At 35.8% G+C, this 24,393-nt stretch overlaps 1 protein-coding gene across 2 annotated transcripts in view; it reads left to right on the plus strand.

Moving 5' to 3' along the window:
* The window catches only part of klar (klarsicht), a 245,474-nt gene that overhangs the window by 193,500 nt on the left and 27,581 nt on the right, over positions 1-24,393 (plus strand). For both annotated transcript variants that reach the window (XM_090113547.1, XM_090113546.1), the window contains 10 exons: positions 7,041-7,211; positions 8,428-8,583; positions 9,193-9,367; positions 9,888-10,474; positions 10,994-11,137; positions 13,333-13,554; positions 13,990-14,213; positions 14,772-15,147; positions 17,851-18,645; positions 20,522-20,618. In XM_090113547.1, the coding sequence (XP_089969673.1) occupies positions 7,041-7,211; positions 8,428-8,583; positions 9,193-9,367; positions 9,888-10,474; positions 10,994-11,137; positions 13,333-13,554; positions 13,990-14,213; positions 14,772-15,147; positions 17,851-18,645; positions 20,522-20,618 (2,947 nt within the window). The remainder of the gene's footprint in view (positions 1-7,040; positions 7,212-8,427; positions 8,584-9,192; positions 9,368-9,887; positions 10,475-10,993; positions 11,138-13,332; positions 13,555-13,989; positions 14,214-14,771; positions 15,148-17,850; positions 18,646-20,521; positions 20,619-24,393) is intronic.

The following is a 24,393-nucleotide window of genomic DNA, read 5'->3' on the forward strand; positions in this document are numbered from 1 at the left end:
GCACCGCGGCCGATGACTCCGCAGGCATGCGAAAACGACGGACCTTGAAGTACATTTATAATAGCAGATCTAATTCCCATGGAATAATTAATTTTTTATAGCATACTGCGGCCTTCGTAATGGGACCACTTGTGTGTGCTCTTCCTTTTAATTTAGGCAATTAACTCACTTTGTTGAATAAATTTTGACATCATCTTATCCTTAATATTAAGTTGAATGATTCTACTATTCAAAGAATTGTTGGAAGAATAATAATAAAGAGATATACTTCTTGTAGCTAACATTTTAACTCTACGAAACTATGTAGTTAGACTAGCGTCGATCAAATATGGTACTGCTATTTTAACCATTTTCCGTATTCATTGATTTATAGGCACTAAGAAGCATATGTAATAACACTGAGTTTATGACTAAGCTCTTATTAAGTAATGCTACTTTAGTGTGAGGGCGCAGACATTGTAGTTTATGTTTAAATTAACCTCTGCTTTCGCAATAGTCGTGTGTCTCATCATATTGTTAATATTATGGCTAGAGCTTATTCCTAAGACCTTGGAGACAATTGGCGTAGATAATCTTAATTAAAGCTTGTATATAAGCTACTTGCAACACTATTGATGATATAAAACAATTGAATGTAAGCTTATACCACATAGGTTGTGCTTTAGAAAACGGAAACGAAAATTTCTAAAGGGAAATAACGATCGATGATATAGTGTAGAAGTAGTGAATAAACGACAATCTAATATGGTGATCTATCTATCAGATCTCCATTTCTTATATAATTTAAATAAACTTACGATTACACGGTTGACGGTAGTTATTACACATAACATTACCCGTTCATAACCTCATATGACAAGCGGTGATATAATCATCAATATAGTACCGCCTCATAATTATAAGGTAATTACCTTAACGCACGTTTTTCCTTAATTGTATCATGGCGAATGTATGTACGCTGTCAATTATCTTCTATTCTTGCAAAATTCACGATTAACACGCTTACAGGAATTTCGGTATTAACCTGGTTTATGTAACTCGAGTGTGAGATGAGCAATGGGCTATAATACGTGCATTGCGCTAATACGTTTGACTAATGATAGTTCACGATGGTTAATACGTAAATATGTTACGAAAACTATGATCATGTGGATTCTAACAAAACTTGCTTCATATCTAGGAATTGTGCAGTAAAATCGACGACGATTAAAATATTTCAAATATCAATCCAATTGTTAGTCGGTAGATCGGTTCTATTATAGAAATTACAAATGCTGCTAGTGTTAATTTAATAGATGACTAATTAAAGGGTGTCATGGAATAGCTGATGGATGCAATTAACATAAAAGTTAATCCATTCGCGCTATTCCTGGTATAGATAAAATAATGTATGACAATGATTCCTGTTACACTATCTCACAACTGAATCATTTAATGATGAATTGTAAGCATAACATGAATAGCAATTACACTATTAATGAAACTCAAAAGGTCCTTATCAATAAAGATTTATGAACACTTGAGATAGAGAAGAGAATTAATGTATATTATTTGAATAACATTCAGTTGATTCAAAACGTAAATCATCTTGAGATCAATGAAATCGTGACTACTGAACATGTCTAAATCGCTTGTTAATAACCTTGAAGCATTTCGCATCATACACAAGGAAGAGCAAAACAGAGTTCGACCGCATTCGGCGAACCAAGAATTTACAAATTGTACAACAAAAAATACAATAGAGGCAAACAATATTGATCTTTAAAATGAGACAGATACGGTATATTATAGTGTAGTCGATTTTGAATGAACTAATAAGAAAAGGAGTATTCAAACGTAAGGAAGGCGGAAACCTGCACGTACATCATGAATAGCTTTGGATCATGAAGAAGACTTTAATCATGCATCGTATTGTTAGCAAATGATAAATGAGATCATTGCTGTTTTTGTTTTGTTTTGTACAGCTATCGCTCAAACAAAAGTGTTGTGGTTCAAAATCAGATCGTATTTCAATAATAAACACGTGATAAAAAATATCTAACTCTAAAATAGATTCGGTCATTAATCGTTGTCAGTTTGTTTATGTATTTGAAGTGTATTGTTATGTATATGGGCATGAAAGACAGTAATTTTTAGCAACTAATTCTCATAAATCATTCGAGTGCTATTCGACATTGAGTATTTGTGCTAGAACTAACTTTATTAACACACTAGTGCTTATATTAAGTCATGCATTTTTAAAGATCACGAGTATTGTAGTCGATGTGCACACCTTGAATTTACACCTTTTGAAAAGTTCTAATCAATGTTACTTCGTGTGTGGTATTTCAAAATTAAATATTGTGGAGATAACTGTGAAATGTACTAATGAAGTAACTGTTCTTGGTTATACTGAAATATGTATTATCAAGCAAACTTTTCACTTCAGTGTACGTCATGTCTATGTTCTACATTATTGTTATAAATTCATGATACCTTCAAGCATGGTAGCAAGCTTCATTATTCAAGCATGTATTTCGTTTTTCTTCAGATACAAAGATATATGGAGTGTAAGAGCCAGATTTCATTACATTTAAGTACCACCATATTAAGTATAGCTATTAATATGTTTCCAACACTACATGGCTTCGTGTATATCGCAACGCACATTGAGACACGGTGCAATATGTACCTCAAATAAAATTATACACTCTCGGCCCTATAATTTTTCCTCTCAAAATACAACGGACAAAGACAAAGGCGTTACGAAATGTTGTTGTTATCAAAGGCTATTGTTTTTCAATCGTGTTCAGCTGGCACGGCGAATTATGAACTGGTGTAATGACAAGAGATAACAATGAGTCTGTGTGCGGCACGCGTGCCTCCATTATAGGATTTTGTTGTGAGTGACATGCCGTGTTTGAAACTAATAATTGCGGTTGTAATCGAATTATGTTGTTGTGATTTGTAAAGTTTGTGGGAGCTCCATAGTAACGTTTTGGTGCATGCTAAGCAAGGAGAACTGAATTGGAGACCACAAAGAAGTAAGGGGCTTGATAAGAGGTGTTGACGTGAATTTGCTACAATTAGTATAGAACTCAAATACCCTTGATAGCAGAACATTTCTGGCTTTTTTGTGAATTCCGCAACTTACTTGTTACTTCCTCGATGTGTTGAATTAAGTATCTTTGTTATATCCGTTTAATTCTGCTTTTTATAAGCTAATAAATAATTAGTTCTAATTTAATTTGTAAAAATAAAGGTTGAACGAAATGCTAGGCAGTAAATCATCTAGTGACTAAACAGAAGTAGTACAAACATGAATGAATGAATTTATTGCACACACCAGTTGAAAGAAATAACATAAAATAAGATACAAACAAATTGCACAATGGGTGACCTTATGGCTACAGAGCCATCTCTTCCAGGTGACCCAACCAAGGAAAACAATAATAAATTACAAAAAATACAAGTAGGCGGTGTATACTAAAAAAGAAGCAATGATAAAATAAGTTTAAATTAATAATATAAATTACTAGAAAAGTAAAAGTATAAATAATATACAATATGTAATAAATAAAGAAATTCATATATTACAGTATATATATACGTATTCATAATATAAATAAATATAATATATACATATTATATAATATATATACAAAATACATATAGGTAAGGGAAACATTATTAAAGTCATCATTTGGCCACTAAGGAGATGTAGTGGTCAAAAAGCATGTTTTTGAAAGCATCGATGGATCTCGCTTGGCGTATGGCTATTGGTAAGTCATTCCATAGTCGAATAGCCTTCACTGTAAATGAGGAATTGTAGAATTTAGTTTTGTGTACAGGTACATTAATGAGATAAGTGTTATTCGATCTCAGATTTAACCCGTGATTACTAGACAAGGACAAAGTACTGGGAAAATACACCTTGAGCTTATAGATAACCTTAAAGGCGGGGGCTTCTGAAAAAGGGACGGCTCATTAAGACACGACTCGAAGTAATGAAGACGTGACTCGAGTGACGACGCAACACGATCCGTACAAATGTTCCCATGGGAAGTAAGCGTTGTATTGTTTATTTACAGCGCTTGACGCGGTGGTTATGAAGCATATGTAGGACTTAGTGTAGGAGGGTTTAGATTTGTTATTATGTTATCATCGGTGTTAACGAAAGTTCTTTCCAAAATGAATTTGGTGGTACATGACAACAAGTGTGCCCGAAATAAGGAAGCTTTCGATAAAACTATGATTTTTTCTTCATATTGAAATTGTGAGCATTGAATGTTTTCTTGTTTTGTGTTTTAATAGACATTGCATGAATTTATCTCCAGATAAATTTTGGACAGTGATAATGATGGATCTTAAAAGAATATTCTACGTTATTACCAAACACATCGATCTGAACTAGAGCTTCGAGATATGTCACTATAGCATAATGTTATACATAGATAGGAAGACAAGAGCAATGATATTGTAGAAGTAGATTGTAACTGATGAGGTCAATAAACTTATTCCATACAGCCGTATGTTATCTCAGCAAGGTCACCGATAGTTTGTTGTTATGAAATAACACAATAATGAAATAGAAATTGTTGTTAGCCGCATAATAGGCCGATGAGATGGTTTCGATTTATCGATTTAATCACGATCTCAATCGAATACCAATAAAAATGTACTTACAACAATGGGTCGGTCAACGTTTGAAAAGGTCGAAAGGGTCTCGCAATATCAAGGAATGTGATAACAATCGTACTTTATCATTGGAAATGCGTTACAAGTTACAACCGCTTTTTTGTTGATACATAATGCTGTTTGATTGGAAATACAAACTAATCGGTGTATACCGTTTGGTATTACGAAATTCATATTGTGTAATATTTTTGGCATATTTTGGGTATAATAAAAAAAGTATAACAGTAATGATACTTTATTTCATGCATAGAGTCGGTACTCAAATAATATATTAACGTTATTGTTCACAATTAAATATAATTGTTGTTATATTAATACAAAAACTCGGAAATGAAAACAAATTATTGTATACTTCTGTTCTTTTTAATTTCCATTCCACTGAATATAAAATGAAATGTACAATATTACTTCACACATTTCTCCAATTTATTATTTTTTTGAATGCATCGTTACCTCATGAATAGGTGTAATTTTTATATAGAAATCGATTGGGAACTGTCATTATGATTATTTTTTATCGTTCCAACTCTCTCTATTCAAAATTAACGATCGCTCGGAGTGCATTAGATGCACTCGAACCGAAAATCGTTTCGATTAATAAATCGATATTCTCTCAGTCGTAATCGCAGTCGGTACGATGGAACGATCTCGATAAATAGTAATTTGATTGGCAATAGTTACGATAAACTGTAGCGGAGGGCAATTTGTGTAAATGCGATGTTACGTGGCTGGTAAAGATTCGTATCTGCATAACCGTCCGTTGATCTGTGGAGCTGCAATCTTGACGAGTGTCGCTTTGAAGCCTGATGACGTGGCGATAAGGCGCGAGGTGCGTAACAGATCAGCGAGAGGATTTATTGTGAAATAACACGGAAATGACTGATGATGTGGCGAGCTGCAGTAGCAATATGTACATCAACTTGTCGACTTTGTAAAGTGTGTGACTAGCTTAAAATTGTCGTAGTAAAGAAAAAGCTTGTAAGAAGAGAAGCAAAAGAATGTTCACAAAGATTTATATGAGTAGGTACACCTTTAATTACTAAGCCATTTGTCAAAAAGAGAAAATTGTATTTTAATTTCTCCAAGCTCATAAATAATAAGAGTTACGATCATATAAAAGATAGAACAACAGCTCGAATCATTATTAGCCATACATAACACAGCTCCAAGGTGATCGAGTGTATGCAGAAAATCTTTAATCTCCAGAACGAACGCAGTTTAAGCATGATTTACTGCCGACCGCACTATTCTACGTCAGTTTAACTTGTTTTATGTTGACAGAACGCCGATACAATCGAAATGTTATGGTGTCTATTATGAAGCGAGTATATATCGAGGCATTCTATCATACTCTCGACGGCTACGCCTACTTTCTTATCTAAACGGTTATTTATGCTCTGTTTATTGCCGATATAATTCGATAAGGATAGAATTTAAACTGCTTTACGTGAATTAGGTCGGGGTAGCTGCCTAGGCTGTAGATGGAATAAACGGCTTCATACTATTAGTTATGCCTTGTGCTGTTATTAAGGTTCGTTGAATCTGATATTTGTTAATTACAGATTTGGATATTGGCTGAAATATTGGACTAACATGAATTTATAAATTGATCTATGTGCTTTGTTTTTTGCTTTGTTATTACTAGCAACTTCAAAATATATTGTGTAGGACCAGATACAAATCTCTTGATGCTTTTTGTTTCATTACAACTTACATTAAAAGCTTTCTTTAATTACATGGCTATTCCATGCTTAAATCGTATCAAGTGCATTCAAATAATTGAATTTTTGTAACAATTACGTACACGTGATCAGTGTTCGTGGCCGGCTGCGCGCACGCAACTATCTTGGCACGTTCCGCCCTTTGTGAATCGGCTGTTATTTAATTTTTTGTCAGCACAATCGAAAAAAGCACTCGATTCCGGCATTGTTACGTTTGATTGAATCGGCTTTTGTAATTTTTCTTGTGCGGCAGTTTCTATGGACCATTCGAGTTTGGGTTTTTCGCAGTTTGGAAGTCAATAATTGATGCAAGATTTATTTACGAGAAATTTAGAATTCGTCATAATTGTAGTGTAGTATTATGGGTCTTTTCCAGCTATTTTGCATACATCTAATTTTATTAATCTACTTTTATTTACTTTGTTAGAAGGGCTTCATTATTATTACGGCATAGCTGAGCCCAGCCCTTTTGTAATAAATATCTATTCGCATTACATTTCTATTCAATTTTGTGTTCTTAGATTAAGTCAGGTTGAATTGTTGTTTGCTTTGTAGCAATAAACGTATTCTTTCCTATAGTTCTTACAAGTTAACATACTGTACTTGCCTTATGCACTATTAACCCTCACATCGCTCGCGCAGGTATTGCAACGCGACGTGGAATGCCACGGTCGGATCGTCGGCTCGGTGGTGCGGCTGTGCGGCGGCGGTGACGCGGCGCGCGCGCTCGAGCGACGCTGGCACCTGCTGTACTTGCGAGCTATCGAGTGGCAGTGCCACCTGGAGGCGTGTCTCGCTAAGAGCGACAGTCAGGTGAGGATTGCGATTGTGTTGTAGTATAATTTAAGCTAATAAAAGTCGGGTGAAGTGGGGAAAAAATGGGAATAGTATCTACTATCGACAAAGTAGAAATTATTTTTTAAGATGTAAATGCATAATTAAAGTATTAAAACATCATAAGAAATGCATTAAACACTTTACACAATATCAATAGTTAGTCGCTACAAAATTCTATTTAACATAGACTTAATAAAAGTAAGCGCTAGTTTCTAACTTTTAGTAAAAATAGAAAATTATTTCATAATGAATTCACTCATTGTGACTAGGAAAAATAAAAACACTAGACCGCAAAATTTCTAACGATCGTGCGACATCCACGCACGAGTCACTTGAAATATTTATTGCCAAATTAAAAGCATTGTTCATTTCAAGTTTCGCACGATTCGGCGCGTCAACAATAATAGTACAATCAACCCCCCGCTAGTGTTTGCAAACACGACCCTAAATAGCGCTAACAATGATCTGTCGGACCCACGCCATTTAAGTGTACACAACCACACGTCACGTGTCGTAAATATTGTATGGAGTGTGTTGTGTTTCGCGGTCGCTAGGCTGCTCGACCTATTTCTATACGCCTAGTTAACTTTTAGACCGACCGCTCGCATTAAAGGGTTAACTTATTTATACTCGTATATCTTTTGGGGCTACTTAATTTGACTGTAATGGGCGGTAACTGTAGGTTTGTAACTATTTTAGGATTATGGATAGTTATTAAACTTAATTTAGTAGTGTGCGTAAGAGCCGTAAAATTATTCTATTCAGATTTCATGTCCATGGGATGCGTTTATTTATTCATATGCGACATTGTTGTTGAGTAAATATTTTAATAAAATAATTAATACGATGCCGTATAAAATGAATATTATTATTGTTTGATATAATGTACATAGCTTGAAGCATTTTATTTTGTAATCTAAGGCTTGAAGTAACTTGTATAATCCCTATTTTATGAAATTATAATTTTGATAAATCACGATTTCTTGTAATTATCTTTATTCATGAAAATAACGTATTTATATTTAATCATAATTATTACCCCATCTAACTTGATATATCCAACATAGTCATATAACCTACCCAACCTATAATATATCAAAATGGCAACTCCCGATCCCAGTGAGGACAGATTCTGCCAATTTAAGTTAATGCTTATCGTATAGCTAATAAAACAAACCCCTATTCCTTCCAGAACATAGTAACAGTAGAGCCGGCCAGCGACAGCGACGACGAGCCGGCACTGAAGCAGCCGCGGCTCAGCCGGCGCGGCTCGCCGAAGCGCCAGCGCACGCCGCCGTGTGCCCGCGTGAGGGACTACTCGGAGGATAGCAGACAGTCTGCGTCTGAGGTGAGCTATCTATATTCATAGCTTGCTGCTCTACTCATAGCTTGCTGCTCTACTCATGCGGCATGTCTCATTTAAGGGGTACCTAACTGCTGCATGTTTAAACTATACCACCAGTTAATAGGCTTGGCTACTCATTAAGCACACAGTTCACAGAGCACGTGTAAGGAATCAAAGTGTAAAGACGCGACTAGCAAATAAAAGCTCTCCGAAATGTTCTTCATTATCTATGCTTCAGTATCTATATTCCATTTCACTTCTTAATTAACACTTAAATAGTTGTACACCATTTCGTTCTAGCTTTTCACCCCATTCGCCCACGTGGTTAAAGGAAATCCCTATAGGAATTAGGCTACAGAATGACATAGGCTATTTTGACAGCTTCCTAACTATCTTCAGATCGCACCCTTAATGTTATAAAGACAAAAAAACAAACATTTTCTCATTTATAATATTAGTAAGGATTACATTCAAACTCATCATCATTATTACATTTACACTAGACATATTTTTACAAGCGTATTCCAAAAAAAACATTGTACTAATATGCTCTATGCTGTATAAAAATAGATTTCAGAACCCTTAATTAATGTGTTCATAAACAATTTCCAGGAGGAGCAAGAGTATGCAGTGATAAACACTTGGCGCAACTTCGGTTCGGACTGCGAGTGGGAGTCGAGCCGCAACAAGATGGCGGACGAGCGCCGCGTGCCCGCGAACCAATTGCACGGGCTCGTTACACGCATGCGCACTGATCAAACCGTGCCCGCTACTGATGAGATTGATGGTAAGGTTCTTACATACATAATATATGAACAGGAAAAAAAACAATAGATAGATAAATTGTGTTTAATATTACTTGAAAATATAATCGGGCAAAATTTAACCAATTAAAATTAGGTTACAATGTAGCTTTCAACAGGAGAAAGAATTTTCAAAATTGTAAATTTTTTTATGTTTATGCATTACAAACATAAATAAAAACATAATATGTTAATATAGTATGTAGTGTGGATAACGCTATATAATTCATTATTCAAATATTCGTCCAATATGGTAAGACATAACCTTTAGAATAAACAACATGCTATCAATGTTAAAATAAGAAAAATAAAGTCTATAACAGGTTTACACTACCATATTTATGCGAAGCATCTCGAATATTTTCATTGCATTACTCGCTCATTTACAAACCAAACAAAACGGTGTTATTATTAGTTAATGCATTGAGTACGAGTTGTTTACAAACTGACTAAGAGTGACTGACTATTTACAATTCGCTTTCATAAAGCATTCCTCTCTTGCAGGCAACGAGACGCGCATGGACGATGTTCCAAGAGAAATCAAAACTCCCCCCACCGTGATCAAAAGGAAGAAACCAATCGATACGTCACGATTCAATCAATCCGATCGGAAATCCAAGAACTGCGCAACGTTTTACTTCAGACACCACGACACGGACTCCGATAGGCAAATGATTGAAACGGACGAGAAATCGCAGGACGAATCTTCGGAAGAGGAATGGACATATGTGAATGGCCCTAAAGTTGCAAACGAAGATTCTACAGACATAATGACGTCATCGGTGGAAATTCAATGCGAACTGCCAGTAGATGAAAAGAAAACAGCATCGCCTAAGCCTAAATTGGAATCAAGCACGCCAGACTTATTACGGGTCGATCAGAACTCAAGGTGCAAGGATATAGAACGGCTAGTGATTCAAGCTGAGGAATTGGTACAGAAGCAAGCGCAGCAAATGGCAAAGAAAAAGGGATCGAGGAGCTTCAAACCGTTAATGCTAGAAGAGGAAGGGAAGTCGGTCAGTAGAGCTAAGATGTCAAGGATAAAGGAGTGGCTGAATCAGAGCTCGGATGGGAAAAATGATGGCAATCAGGTTAGTGTTATGAATATTTATCTCGATGTATCTTTTTATGAATGGCCATAGGTTTCTGGAATTGACTTTTATTTAACGTTTAAACGTAATATAACATGTAATATGTTCGACACCAGTTTAAAGACAAAAGTGCAATCTCTTATAGGTGTTGCAAATCTTCATTTAATACAATATTGAAGATATATTAAAGTTTTTTGTAGGACTTGTATGTATGGAGCGAAAATTTTATCATTTTTTTTATAAATTACTAGCCGCTCCGTTCGGTTTCACCCCCGTGGCTCCTCTCCTGTTGGTCGTAGCGTTATGGTATATAGCCTATAGCCTTCCTCGATATATGAGCTATCTAAAACCGAAAGAATTTTTCAAATCGGACCAGTAGTTCCCGAGATTAGCGCGTTCAAACAAACAAACAAACAAACTCTTCAGCTTTATAATATGTATTAGTATATGTAGATAAGCTATTTGAAATCAACATCGTATCAGGAGAAATGTTCTAATTATTTAATTATATATTTCCAGGGCACAGAAAACTACGATGCTTCAGGCGAATACACAACGGAAAGTGAAGTGGACACATCGCTAACATCTGAAGAGAGAAATATACATTCCTCCATGGACATGAGCACGTCTACTTGCACCGTCACACCGACGCATCAAGCGAAGGTAATTGGTGTTTGCTTTGTGTAATAAAAAAGGGTGTAATCGTTAAGTGTGCACAGGCGATTTTTCCGTAAGTATTACAGATAACAAAAAACTTTAAACTGATATCGAAAGTACTTAACCTAATGAGTAAAATGGCGGTAATAAATTTTTAAAAATAAATCGAGAAATATCAAAAAAATTATCTTTAAACCCTCCCATACATTAAGTATGAAATATGAATATCCCATATACCTACATTTAATATGAAAGATTTTAGCTTTCTTTTTCTTTTTTTGGTTTTCTGCTTTAATTACTTCGCAAATTTGAAGTGTCATTTTCCACGTTTTTCCGGACATTTTCACGCATTTTCCGGATATTTCCCGGGAATTTTCCGGACATTTCCCGGACATTTCCCAGGCATTTTCCAGGCATTTCCACGCATTTTCCGTACATTTTCACGCATTTTCCGGGTATTTACCAGGCATTTTCCGGACATTTCCCTGACATAGCCTGTAAATGTCTGGAAAATCCCCGGGAAATGCTCGGAAAATTCCCGGAAAATGCCTGGGAAATTCCCGGAAAATAACCGGAAAATGCCTGGAAAATGTCTGGAAAATATCCGGAAAATGCGTGGAAATTTCCGGAAAAACCGTGGAAAATGCCTGGAAAATCCCTGGAAAATGTCCGGAAAATATCCGGAAAATGCGTGAAAATATCCGGGAGAAGCGTGGAAAATGCTCGGAAAATCCCCGGAAAATGCCTGGGAAATTCCCAGAAAATAACCGGAAAATGTCTGGAAAATATCCGGAAAATGCGTGGAAAATTCCGGAAAAACCGTGGAAAATTCCGGAAAAAACGTGGAAAATGCCTGGAAAATCCCTGGAAAATTCCTGGAAAATATCCGGAAAATATCCGGAAAATGCGTGAAAATGTCCGGGAGAAGCGTGGAAAATGCTCGGAAAATCCCCGGAAAATGCCTGGGAAATTCCCGGAAAATGTCTGGAAAATATCCGGAAAATGCGTGGAAAATTCCGGAAAATATCCGGAAAATGCGTGAAATTGTCCGGAAAATATCCGGAAAATGCGTGAAAATGTCCGGGAGAAGCGTGGAAAATGCTCGGAAAATCCCCGGAAAATGCCTGGGAAATTCCCGGAAAATAACCGGAAAATGTCTGGAAAATATCCGGAAAATGCGTGGAAAATTCCGGAAAAACCGTGGAAAATTCCGGAAAATATCCGGAAAATGCCTGGAAATCCCCGGAAAATGCCTGGAAAATGTCTGGGAAATGCGTGGAAAATCGCCGGAAAATGCCAGGGAAATGCTCGGAAAATCCCCGGAAAATATCCGGAAAATGCGTGAAAATGTCCGGAAAAGCGTGGAAAATGCCACTTCAAATTTGCGAAGTAATTAAAGCAGAAAACCAAAAAAGAAAAAGAAAGCTAAAATCTTTCATATTAAATGTATATGGGATATTCATATTTCATACTTAATGTATGGGAGGGTTTAAAGATAATTTTTTTTATATTTCTCGATTTATTTTTAAAAATTTATTACGGCCATTTTACTCATTAGGTTAACTATTTCGATATCAGTTTAAAGTTTTTTGTTATCTGTAATACTTACGGAAAAATCGCCTGTGCACACTTAACGATTACACCCTGTATATATCCATATATGCGTGGATATAATAGACAGGACTAATTTTTTCTTAACTTTTCATTGAGTAATAATTATTATCCAATTTCATAAAAGATAATATTATATGCATATACGGTATACCTAATTCACCTTTTTAGCAATGACTTTGTGGTATTTTAAAAGCCTTTGATTGTTTTAATTATAGACAAAAGAGATGCAAAAAAGACGGGTTGCACTCCGGGAGTGCCGGCAGAAGTGAAAACTTGATTATTAACGTTGAGCATGTTTGATATTTGGGAATGGTATCCGTCTTACGCTTTTTCGATCAGGTCACGTGTCCTGACGCGAGTTTAAAATTTTATACCCATTACAGAAGAAGTGCTCAACGCCGCTAAAGAAGTTTTCACTTCAATAAAAATAATATAATATTCGTGCACCTGTCATTTATTTAAAAAAATAACATCATTATAGCCTACGTGGCAATTTCACTACCTATGTTCGTAATAACTAATAATTTCTATGTCTAACATACGATAAAATCACATCACCATGTGCTAATAAATCCACACTAACCCAGGTGCAACTGCGCAAGAAGCGGGTCGGCAACAGCGCTCGCCCGTGGTCGGTCTCCTGTCTGTCTCAACTGAGCGGTGCGGCAACGTCGCTCGCCACGCCCACTAACGAGATCTCGCATAATATGTCCATATCGGAATCCGCTCTGAATATGTTGGCTTCACCGCAAAGAGTTACTCCAGGGAATTCCAGTTCGAAGTTACGCGGCAGTTCTACTACGGTACAGGTGGGTTTTGTTGATAAACGATTGTTTGCTTTTATACGTGTTTTGCAATGTTGAGTGTCGTTTAAATTTACTCTGATTTGGTGATGTGATATTGATATGATAAGTAAGGTTGGAAGATATTTTTGTGTGATATATTACATTTGGAATTTATTGTCGTAAAACAACAGGGAATGCATGTGAGTCAAAAAGAATAATGTTTTAGTTGCAGTATTCGTAATAGTTTCTGGTGTAGAAAAGTAAATGTAAATCGTATTATTTTGTATAGTGTAGTTTTCCTTCATTGCCTTAGTAGTAAAGAAATAGGTGGCTAAACAACTAAAAGAGCTTAAAATTAATGGGAATGTGCGTGTGCAAAAAATTTCACTACCTTAGTAGAATTTTCCCTAGATGATTACTCGTGCAAAAATATGTTTCTAATATGTGTGTTAAATTCAGGGCCACATATCAAGCACGAATACTATGACTGAAGCGTGCACATCTTGCGTGGAGGGTGATAAACAATGTTGGTTGCGACGTAAGAGATTGCGACTTAGAAGATCCGGGGCAACCCGCAGTGAGAGGCTTGTGAAGTCGCTGTCGTTCTGTGGACGGATCAGCCCCGATGTGGACGGGGTGGAGAGAAGTGCGGCTAGCGATCCAGCTACTAGTAGGAAGAGTCGGTAAGTTTAAGATTACAATACTACATATATTGTAAACTACTATATTGTAAAATGACTAAATTACTATATTGTAAAATGGTTGCGGCTGCAACACACCTGCAACAGTCGCGGCGAGCTACTCGATCTGGAAGCAGAATATTATATTTTTTGTAAAAACTTCTTATTATTGAAATGTCAGAACAAACAAGATAAATATGTCTTCTAAGGGCGGATTTTTCAATGCTTGGATAAAACGAATTCGTCGAATAATGTTTAAAACTACCATTTTAAAAACAGTTTACGTGATATTTTAATATTGTCGTGTAATACTTTATTGGACGGATAGTTTTATCCAAGCATTGAAAAATCGGCCCTAAAACATTTTAAATATAATTTTAGATAATACATAATAGAATATTACAGAATATTGATAAAAAAAAATAAAAAAAAAATTTAGAGACTTTCCTATTTTAAAATTGATGCTCTATTTTGAATGTAGATTATAGCAAAATATTTATACATAATTCTATGAAGATAAATGTTTATAAATATTCTATCTAATGTACCTTTCATTTACAGGTTTGACACAACGTCAACCTCAGGCAACGACAGCGACGAGGAACTGATCAAACAGCAAGTTGCGACCATAGCGAACCTGCGCAAGAGCATAGAGAAGACGCACATCTCGTCCAAAGAACAAGACAGTGCCATCCCTGAACAGAACGAGACGGAACAAGTGGCTCCCAGCTTCAAACTCGGTCCAGAAGGCGGTTTAGTTCGACCGAGGCTCACGAAAAGTATGGAACGGGAAAGGTCGTTTTTGGCCCTCAGTTTGGGAGACCCGAGCCAAATGTGGGACCTCTGTGTAGATAAAGACTCGGATATAGATAAGAGCGTGACGGCCGGCACGGAGGAACATAGCTCGTTTTCTGAACAGGCGTGGGACTTCTATCAGGTAAGAGTTGTGTTGCAAAGTTACGATTTAGTCAGTTGATATTAATTCTTAATTCCTAGGACATTAGAGCTAATCGTATATATTGTTTGAAATAGTTACTAGGTTTATGTAGGTTATCTGGGGGCACGGTAGTGCCCCCGCCAAGACGAGCCAAGCGACTACGCGCACGGGCACTACCTACCTTTTCTCGAAGCGCTTCGACGTTTTTTTGAACCCTCATAACTTGGGTTTGGATTATGCTAGATCAACAAAATTTTCGGGATATATTGTCAATAGCGGACTTATTGAACATATTAAGTTTTAATTACATTAGCTTTTATACTTCAGATTTTATTTATATCTAAAAAACGCTAATTTCGTCACTGACTCACTGATGATCATCAAAATTCTTAAGGTATTTCCTAATGCCCTAGAAAGCTGAAATTTTGTATGTAAGCTAGTATTAGCACACAAACAACAAAAAAATTATAAAACTTGTAACTTTCATCCCCCAACCCCTTAAACTAGGGGATGGGAGTTTTGTATGAGACCTGTAATTTTAAATTAAATTTTGATGACGCTAGAGGTCTAATCTAATAATCTAAAACTTGGTTCCCCTAGATATATATATATATATATGTATAGGTACTCCTTGTTAAAAAAAAATTAAAAATTTAATCGACATATATTGATGAGACATATACTTCAGATCAGATCATATAAATATGAATGAATAGAAGTGTTGCGAACGTCTCCTGCCTCTTACGTCCACACAGTAGCTAAAAATAAAAAATAATAATTTGGAAAATCCAAAAATGCACGCCTCATAATTTTTTTTAATAAATATTTATTAATTATTATTTTTGTTTATTTAATAACAATTAAACCACATCGAATCAGACCCTGAAAAATGAAAGGGTTCTATTCCTGAGCATACTCAAGCGTAAGAGAAAAAAAAAGACTCGATTAGTAAAGTATTTCGGTCGCTATCGTGTTAACAAGAAAAAGGATCCGCACATACAGACACACGGACGTCCAAGACAGAACTTTTTTAAACTGTTTTTTAACTAGTTTAAATAACAAAAATGACATCAAAAATATCATGAACGTTAAAAATAGTGTTTTTTCTTAATATGTGTGTGTATGTATTATCTTACAAGTGCAATGTATGATACATAAAGACATTTTAAGTTTGAAAAATCAGATGTTTTGCGCGAAGTGACAGTAGTACCCACCTCAACGCTTCGCTTATGAGGCGTGCAAAATTGTTACAAACAACTTACAAAAAGAAATGAAATCCCACCAAAAACATTTTCATGTAAAATGTTGCCAAGACGAGTCCATATGGGCGTTTGTCCACTACAAGGAATTTTACGGTCCGGCATTCCGATTTTTTACGGTCCGGTATGGCACGCAATTAATCTAAATACTAGCTTGTGCACTATACGTAATTTTACTGTCCGACATTTTACTTTTCCCTATTCCGGATGGTTTTTTGAGTTTACGAGTCGCTGTAGGTATAATTGTTTTCGAGTGCCCACTTGCTTGGATTTTACTCTTTTTATTGCATATGCCAATTGAAAGCAAGCTCTTGTTTTACTTTCTTTTAGCTGGCAATGAGATTTGAGAAGTCGATATTGTTATTTTATATACATTGACCAAGCATTGACCTATAATTATTATCTAAGTAAGTGTTGGTAAGTTAAAGTTCAAGTGGGAATAGATTTAGCTCCTCGTCACCGATTAATAAATAAATGAAACACGCATTTTAAATCTCTTACGGAACTTTACTTTTTATTATAACGAAGTAATATAATATTTCACCTTCTATATTTTTACCTACTCGTTTCTTGTAAAATGCAAAAACAATCATTTATTATACCGCCATACTTCTTTGAACTGTACCGCACTGATCCGAGTAAAGACGGACAGGTGCACAAGCAATTCATCGGTTTTTTCATGCCACACCGGACCGTAAAAAATCGGAATGCCGGACAGTAAAATTCCTTGTAGTGCACAAGCGCCCTATGACTCGCACTGTCAAAAAGTTATCAGATCTCATGTAGAGCCAAGCTTCTAACACTACACGCCCTAACTCTACAAGGCCTAACTTCACAAACTCTACACCTTAGTCAAAATATGTGGCTTGGCCGTTCGTTACTACAAGAACTATTGTATAACACAAAAGTAATGAACAGTGAATTAATTTTTCACCTTACGCCGATGTGAATGTAGCGAAATGGCCAGGCCACATATTTTGACTAAGGTGTAGAGTTTGTGAAGTTAGGCCTTGTAGAGTTAGGGCGTGTAGTGTTAGAAGCTTGGCTCTACATGAGATCTGATAACTTTTTGACAGTGCGAGTCATATGGACTCGTCTTGGCAACATTTTACATGAAAATGTTTTTGGTGGGATTATTTTTTCTTGAAAGTTGAAGTTTTATTATCGGGTAGATTATGGAGATATTTATTGAGAATTTCATTCAATTCATAATTTTTGAATTAAATGCCATTCACAGTTATCACCAAAAACTTTTTTCAATTAAGTTTTTGTCCTAATAACGTCTTTTACATTATATTTATGCCCAGAATGATAATATTTTTTTATGAATCGAGTTTAAATAATATGTTATCATGATATTTTATCTAACTGTTGCAAGTTTAGCTAGATTTGGTAAATTGAATCGAAAAAATGACCCAATATAACTGTTTATTTTTGTCAACAGGAAAAATATAATTCAGAACCATATTCAGAAGCTCCGGACTCGGATGCAGCGCGTCGCTTGTTGGAATTCGGTGACGACTACAGAGCCTTTTTGGACTCACAGTCAGACTGCTGCTCAAGTCTTTCAGCACAACCGGAAAATGACCTGAGTCCCAGCGGTACACGCAGACGGCGACCTCCTTCAGATATATCACGAGAGAGGAGCTTACCTAGACACAAGCGACCTTCGCGAACGTCCCCTGTAGAAACCCCAGTCAGAAAGCCCAAAAAATCAATGTCCAGCGCCGAACGCAAAAAGAACTTACTCGACAGTTTAGAAAGATCTAGAAACAACACGAGCATAGAGAGCAACGACGGGGGCCGCAGGCGGAAGCCCTCCGAGAGCGAACGCAGAAACAGCAAACGGTCCCCCGAATTCGACTTGCTCAACATACAAGCGCTCAGCCGCAGACGTCACAGCTCAAACCTCACCAGCGACGAAGTGAACAGCTCGCTCGAGTACACGGAAGTGAACAACAGACCAGATATATTAGACTCGTTGAATAGAAGACGCAAGGAGAACGGTGAAGCGGAGTTGCAGAAAGTTGCGCTGACGGAATTACGCAGGCGTTCAACAGAAAGCGGGGATTCGGAAGACTCGTCGTCGTCGCCGAAGCACAGCCGGCGCGGGCGCGGCTCGGGCTCGGAGGCGGGCTCGCTGCGCACGCTGGTGCGGCGCTCGGGCGCGCAGCTCGCGGCGGCCGAGGCGCTGCTGGCGCGCGACGCCGAGCCCGACCTGCTGCGGCCCGTCGACTACGTAAGGACACAATTCGATTACAGCAGCTACGAAACCGACTCGTGCGTCGCGCGCCCCGCATGCTTCCGCTCGCGCATCTGTCTCGCGGTCACCGCTTTCTCTATCATGATCATCGTTTATGTCCACCTCCAATGACTCGCTTGGGCATGTGCGATTGTCGTTCGTGTGTGAGTATGCGAGTCAGGTACGCTGCGATTGTCAGATTGTACGGAGTGTCGGTTCGCACAAAGGGATCGTTGTGGCTAGAATTGTTTCGAGCGAGGCGTAAGTGCGTCTGCGGTAGTGATGGTGAAATTTTCATTCCTTTAGAAAGTATATCTTTATTTTTTTTTTCAAGTTTAAATCTTAATTTATTGCCTATTACTGGTAGTGTTTCTTATTATTGCATTAGCGGTGGAAATTATTTAATACATTCCGTTATACCAATAAGTAGGTTATCGTTAAATTATTTTCTTATATTTAAACATCGTAGGTACAAATTGTAAGCATTTTTGGAATAAGTTAAAATCTGACAAACGCAGTTTTTACGCGTTATGTCTGCGACAATTCGGCCATAAATTTCAATAAATTTGTCAAGTGCATTAGCAATATATAATATTATCACGAAAAGTTTACATTATTATTATTTCTCAAAAAGATTGTCGCATACATTCCGTATAACCTTTTTGTTTGACAGGTGTTTGAAATCATTGTCTACTTATGTATGTATTTATTATTTTTTTCGATCCCTGTGATGTAGTTTCACACAGTTTTGCAGTGAAACTATGTCATTACTCAAATCACATATTTATTTATGTCTTGTGTGTGCCTGTTTTTTTTTAATCCCCTTTTTGTTTGTTTGAGTTCTTTAAAATACTAACAGCGTTTGTGATATGTTTGTGTAGCTCCTCTACTAACTGCCTGTTTGATTCTTCTAAATTTATCTACTCTTATTTTGGTGGTGATAACTCGGTGCTAGGTTCATTCTAACTTTTAGATATATTCGAGCAATATATTTATATAACAAAGTTAATGGTTGCTTGTGCAGTTGGCGCGTCGAAGCCGATGATGCTTTTAATCACTGACACTCGAAAAGTCAAATTGACAGATGTCACATTAGACGTTTTCGTTTCAGTTCAAAAATTAGGCAATGGTACTTAAGTGAATCTAAACGTGATTTCTTGTCATAGCGTGATATTTATACGTGTATTTATATGTTAGCGAGTAAAATAATATTCGTTGTTTAATTTTATTAAACGTTAATAATAATTATTAATTATTATTGATAGGTCTACACTAAAAGCCTAACAATATGTGATTTGACTGAACTCCGCATCATCTCATTACTAACAATTGTACATGTACTAACTTTAGCTCGACTAGGGTTAGGTTGTTAATTGATGTTTTTTTTTTTTAACAAAATGTCAAACGCACAGTGATCTTTGTATTAAACTTTTACGAGAATAAATGAGTCAGTTTGAAAGTAAAAAATGGAGTTTCAGTCAATTAACACCCTTCTCTATCAGCAATGTATTTTATTTTTTGAAATTATAAGCAGTTTTGTTTTTAATTTTCTTAGAAATATTAGGGTTGCTCAAAATTCTAAACTTTCCGTGTGGGATACATTTTGACTTCGCTTCTCTAATCTGTATCTTTAAGTTTTGTTTGTTTTGCTTTCAAAATTTTGCGGCATGTTTTATTAATATTTTGATTTCTTTATGTAAGCTATTTTTTTTTGTCAATATAAATTTTATTTTTGAAATTGTAATTTGTAACATTGTGAGATTTGAAGGAGTTTGTGTGGCGAATATATTTAGTAAGTTTTGTTTTTCTACAATACTTTGTGAAATATACCATTTGAAGCAGGATTGGTTAGAATGGACTTTTTTCTATACAGACGGAGGTCGTAACGCGTTGCCGCGAAAACATCAATCTATTGGAAGTGGCTTTAGCTGACAACACATTGTCGCCATCTTTACAACGCGATGTTAGAGGTTTGTGGATGTTTTTAATATAATATGCATAAAGAAAATATGCCCTTTATTATGTCTTAGGAAATTATCATCAGATTTGACACCAAAATATGAAACGAAAATTTGATAGGACCAAGTATTGTACTAAAAGTCTATGGGCTCTTGTGTGAAGAAATTTTTTTTTTTAATTTCAAGAAAAAGTACCTCATGCATGTTTTAACCCAAAGAAATTTATTGTTAATATTATCCTTATATCCTAATATAGTGGACATAATTAACCTTACAGGATTTTAATGCATTGGGATTATTTTACAATAGATTTTATTCATAGATTAGGTAATACGTTCGCCATTCGATACAGCACAAAACAAGTGCATTTATTAGTGCCAGGAGAACGGTTGTAGGATAAGGTTCCAATATTGTGTTACCGATTGCAACCTCTGTGGTCGGGCGGTTTGCTTGGAAGAACTGGTTTAGTGCTAAAGTTTTAAGGAAGTTCATTTTTTGAGTGTAGTTTTAAATGTATGCGTAAGGTATTCAGATTTTTAATTGAAGTATAAGATGTACGGGAGGGTATGGAATTTTAATAAGTTGATAAGCTAATTTGATTAAGTTTTAAAGTGAAGATTTTTGAGATATTTTTACACTATTTATATTTTACTATACATTCATTTTAAAACTCATATACTTGTTCATTCCTTGGTCTGGGACAAAATGCATAATTTTAAATTATACAATTCAAACTTCTTTCTTGTCAAAATATAATTGAGTAGTTGTTGTCACTGAGAGAAGATTCTTAAAAATCATTTTTTTCTAGTGTTAATTCCAAATGAATTCAAGTGCGTTAATTACCCATACTTGGTCTTATAAAAAAACATTTAAGCGTCAAACAAGCAGTATCACAGATAATTAATTTCAAACGCAGTCTGTGGCCGCGGCCATATTGGGATCTTAACCAGTTTCAGAACGAAGACCTTTGCGCAATCGCGATCAAGGCAACGCGTTTAATTCCCAGTATTTAAGTTTCAGGTCTGGTTCGCCTCGGCTTAGTTTTTATTCACACATGATTTGTAGCGCAAATGTCGATAATTATAGCCATTAACTTATCTTCTAAGAGCACTCGATCATTCGTTTGAGGTCACTTATTTAGGAATGTACTCCGTAGTTGTGTGCAATAAGGTCGCTTTTTGCTCGTCTTTATGCACGTCAGTTGTGTATTTACCTACTCATTACGTACTCTCAGACAATTATTTGTTTTAGATACAAAGAGTCTGTAATGCTACGTATGTTTACAATTAATATAAATGAGGTGCGTGTGAGAATAGGTTTTATTATTTTTTATTGAATGGTCGGATCAGGTTAGTTGGTATTTCCGAGACTCCGTTCTGTAGATTATCTCTTTAAGATCTATCTGAGCTCTTTTAACGTGTTTTCATTGAATTAATGAATAAAATATTATTATCAAATCATTACTCCGAGATCTGAACACTATTTTTGCTTCAAAAACCTACTATTTTATATTTCCAAATTACAAAATATGATTAACGATCGAAATCTCCAAAATTACAAAGCGGACATCAAAAACCGTATTCATATTGACGTTTTTACATCGCTAAATGATTAGGGCTGTGACATAATAACAAAAATTTCAAATGGCTTGTATCCCGGAAGCAGCGATACGGGGGACGGCCACACGCCCGGTCTTTTGGCTCCATCTATTTCTGCCAACGAAAGCGGAACGGTGACTTTGCGCAAGCGAAGACGGGTATCCTTGCTAATGCTAATTAGTAGAATGGTTATTTGCGTTGCTTTATTTTTGGGGTTACAACTTTTAAGTTAAATTATTTGGTACAAACGATTTTTCGTAATGCTACTCGAACTCTTATGTTTTTATGGAAGCAAAATTAATCCGTTAAAAATTAAGTCTCCAGAGAAGGAAAGAAAGCGATGAATGACTTGGCTCGTATATGCTTTTAAATATTTCTTAGGGTGGTTTAACGAACACTTCGGATTAATTTCAAGATACCGTAAGCAAGGTTTTTAAAGAAGATAAATTGCAGTTAAGTGCTTTTAAAATGTTTAACCCTCTGGAGAATTACTTAAAAGCTTCTTAAGAGATAATGAGTACCGCGGCTTCACAAATAGTATTTCTAAATATGTCCCAGAGATTATAAATGGTCGACAGTAAGAGGAGTTTTCTTATTTTAACATGGACATATGCTATGTGCGTGTTTGTTCGTTGATCGAATCATACGAATGATAGGATTCACGTCACCTTTTAACCTGCTTTGTGAAGTTGTTACATATCTTTTTACTATGTTGCGTATCAGACATGTAGACCGGACTCTCAGTGGAGTTTCGTTTGCAAAAATCGCGGACCTAAATCTGACTTCTGATATATATTGTATAGATCCCAGACATCCTATAGACAGATGTTGCCAACCAGTTTTGTGGTCCCCCTGCCCGCACCCCGGTAATTAAATGTGGCATACAAAGAAAAAAATAAAAATTTCCAAAACATGCCGTGTGGGGTATTAAATGAAAGAGCTTATTGAGTAGATCACGAATATATAGCATACTATATACATTTCTTACACTTTCTCTAAGAAATTTTAGAAACTTTACGAAAATGGTCCATTTTTGAGTTAACTTTAAACCACTATAGATTGAAAACTCATGAATATATTTTTTAAATTATTATTTTAAATAATTAACAATAGTCCATTGTTTACGATTCAATATTTCGTACAGTGAAATAGTTGCATGGGGGAGTGGGGGAGCATTCAAAGATGGCGAGTATATTTTCAAGTTCATATAGTATATAGTTATTTTCATCAAATCCACCACATAGCTCACTTATATTATATTACGAACTATTGAATCATAAACAATGGACTATTGTTAATTATTTAAAATAATAATTTAAAAAATATATTCATGAGTTTTCAATCTATAGTGGTTTAAAGTTAACTCAAAAATGGACCATTTTCGTAAATTTTCTAAAAAATCATAGAGAAAGTGTAAGAAATGTATATAGTATGCTATATATTCGTGATCTACTCAATAAGCTCTTTCATTTGATACCCCACACGGCATGTTTTGGAAATTTTTATTTTTTTCTTTGTATGCCATATTTAATTACCGGGGTGCGGGCAGGGGGACCACAAAACTGGTTGGCAACATCTGTCTATAGGATGTCTGGGATCTATACAATATATATCAGAAGTCAGATTTAGGTCCGCGATTTTTGCAAACGAACATCTCCTTGGAGCCTGCTCTAATGTGTTTATAACTAAATGAACCACACTACATCAAACATTGCGAGTCGGTTTACGTCGAAAGACCTTGCAAAGACAGGCAGCATCTCTGTTTTATATCGTAAAGTTTCCGGAAATAAACTGCAGTAAAATGCATGAATTTCATTATTGGCCGAAAGATTTTGCTGTGTCTCAAAATGTTAACTCATCTATTTAGATTATTAGGTAGTTATGCATATGTAAACAAACATAACAATTGACAATAATTCATTTTTTCCACAAACATTAGCTCCTGTTTAGAGATGACATCATGTTCTTGTGTTAACACGTTGAATAAACATTTGATGTAACGATGCACTAATAAAATCTCATCAGTTTTATATTGATTTGGGAACGATAGTGCCGTAAAAATGGTTTCGTGTAGAATTGTTATCACTATCCGGGATTTCAGGAAGGGTGGTAGAAAATGTAAGTATTCTATTGTAAATTATAGGAAATAGGAATCTTTTATGAAGGGCTTTTTCGTATTTCGATGCGAA

Source organism: Colias eurytheme, chromosome 20 (assembly GCF_061535395.1).
Source record: "Colias eurytheme isolate Ceu_HAF_F1 chromosome 20, ilColEury1 Martin Lab GWU primary, whole genome shotgun sequence".
Classification (NCBI taxonomy): domain Eukaryota; kingdom Metazoa; phylum Arthropoda; class Insecta; order Lepidoptera; family Pieridae; genus Colias; species Colias eurytheme.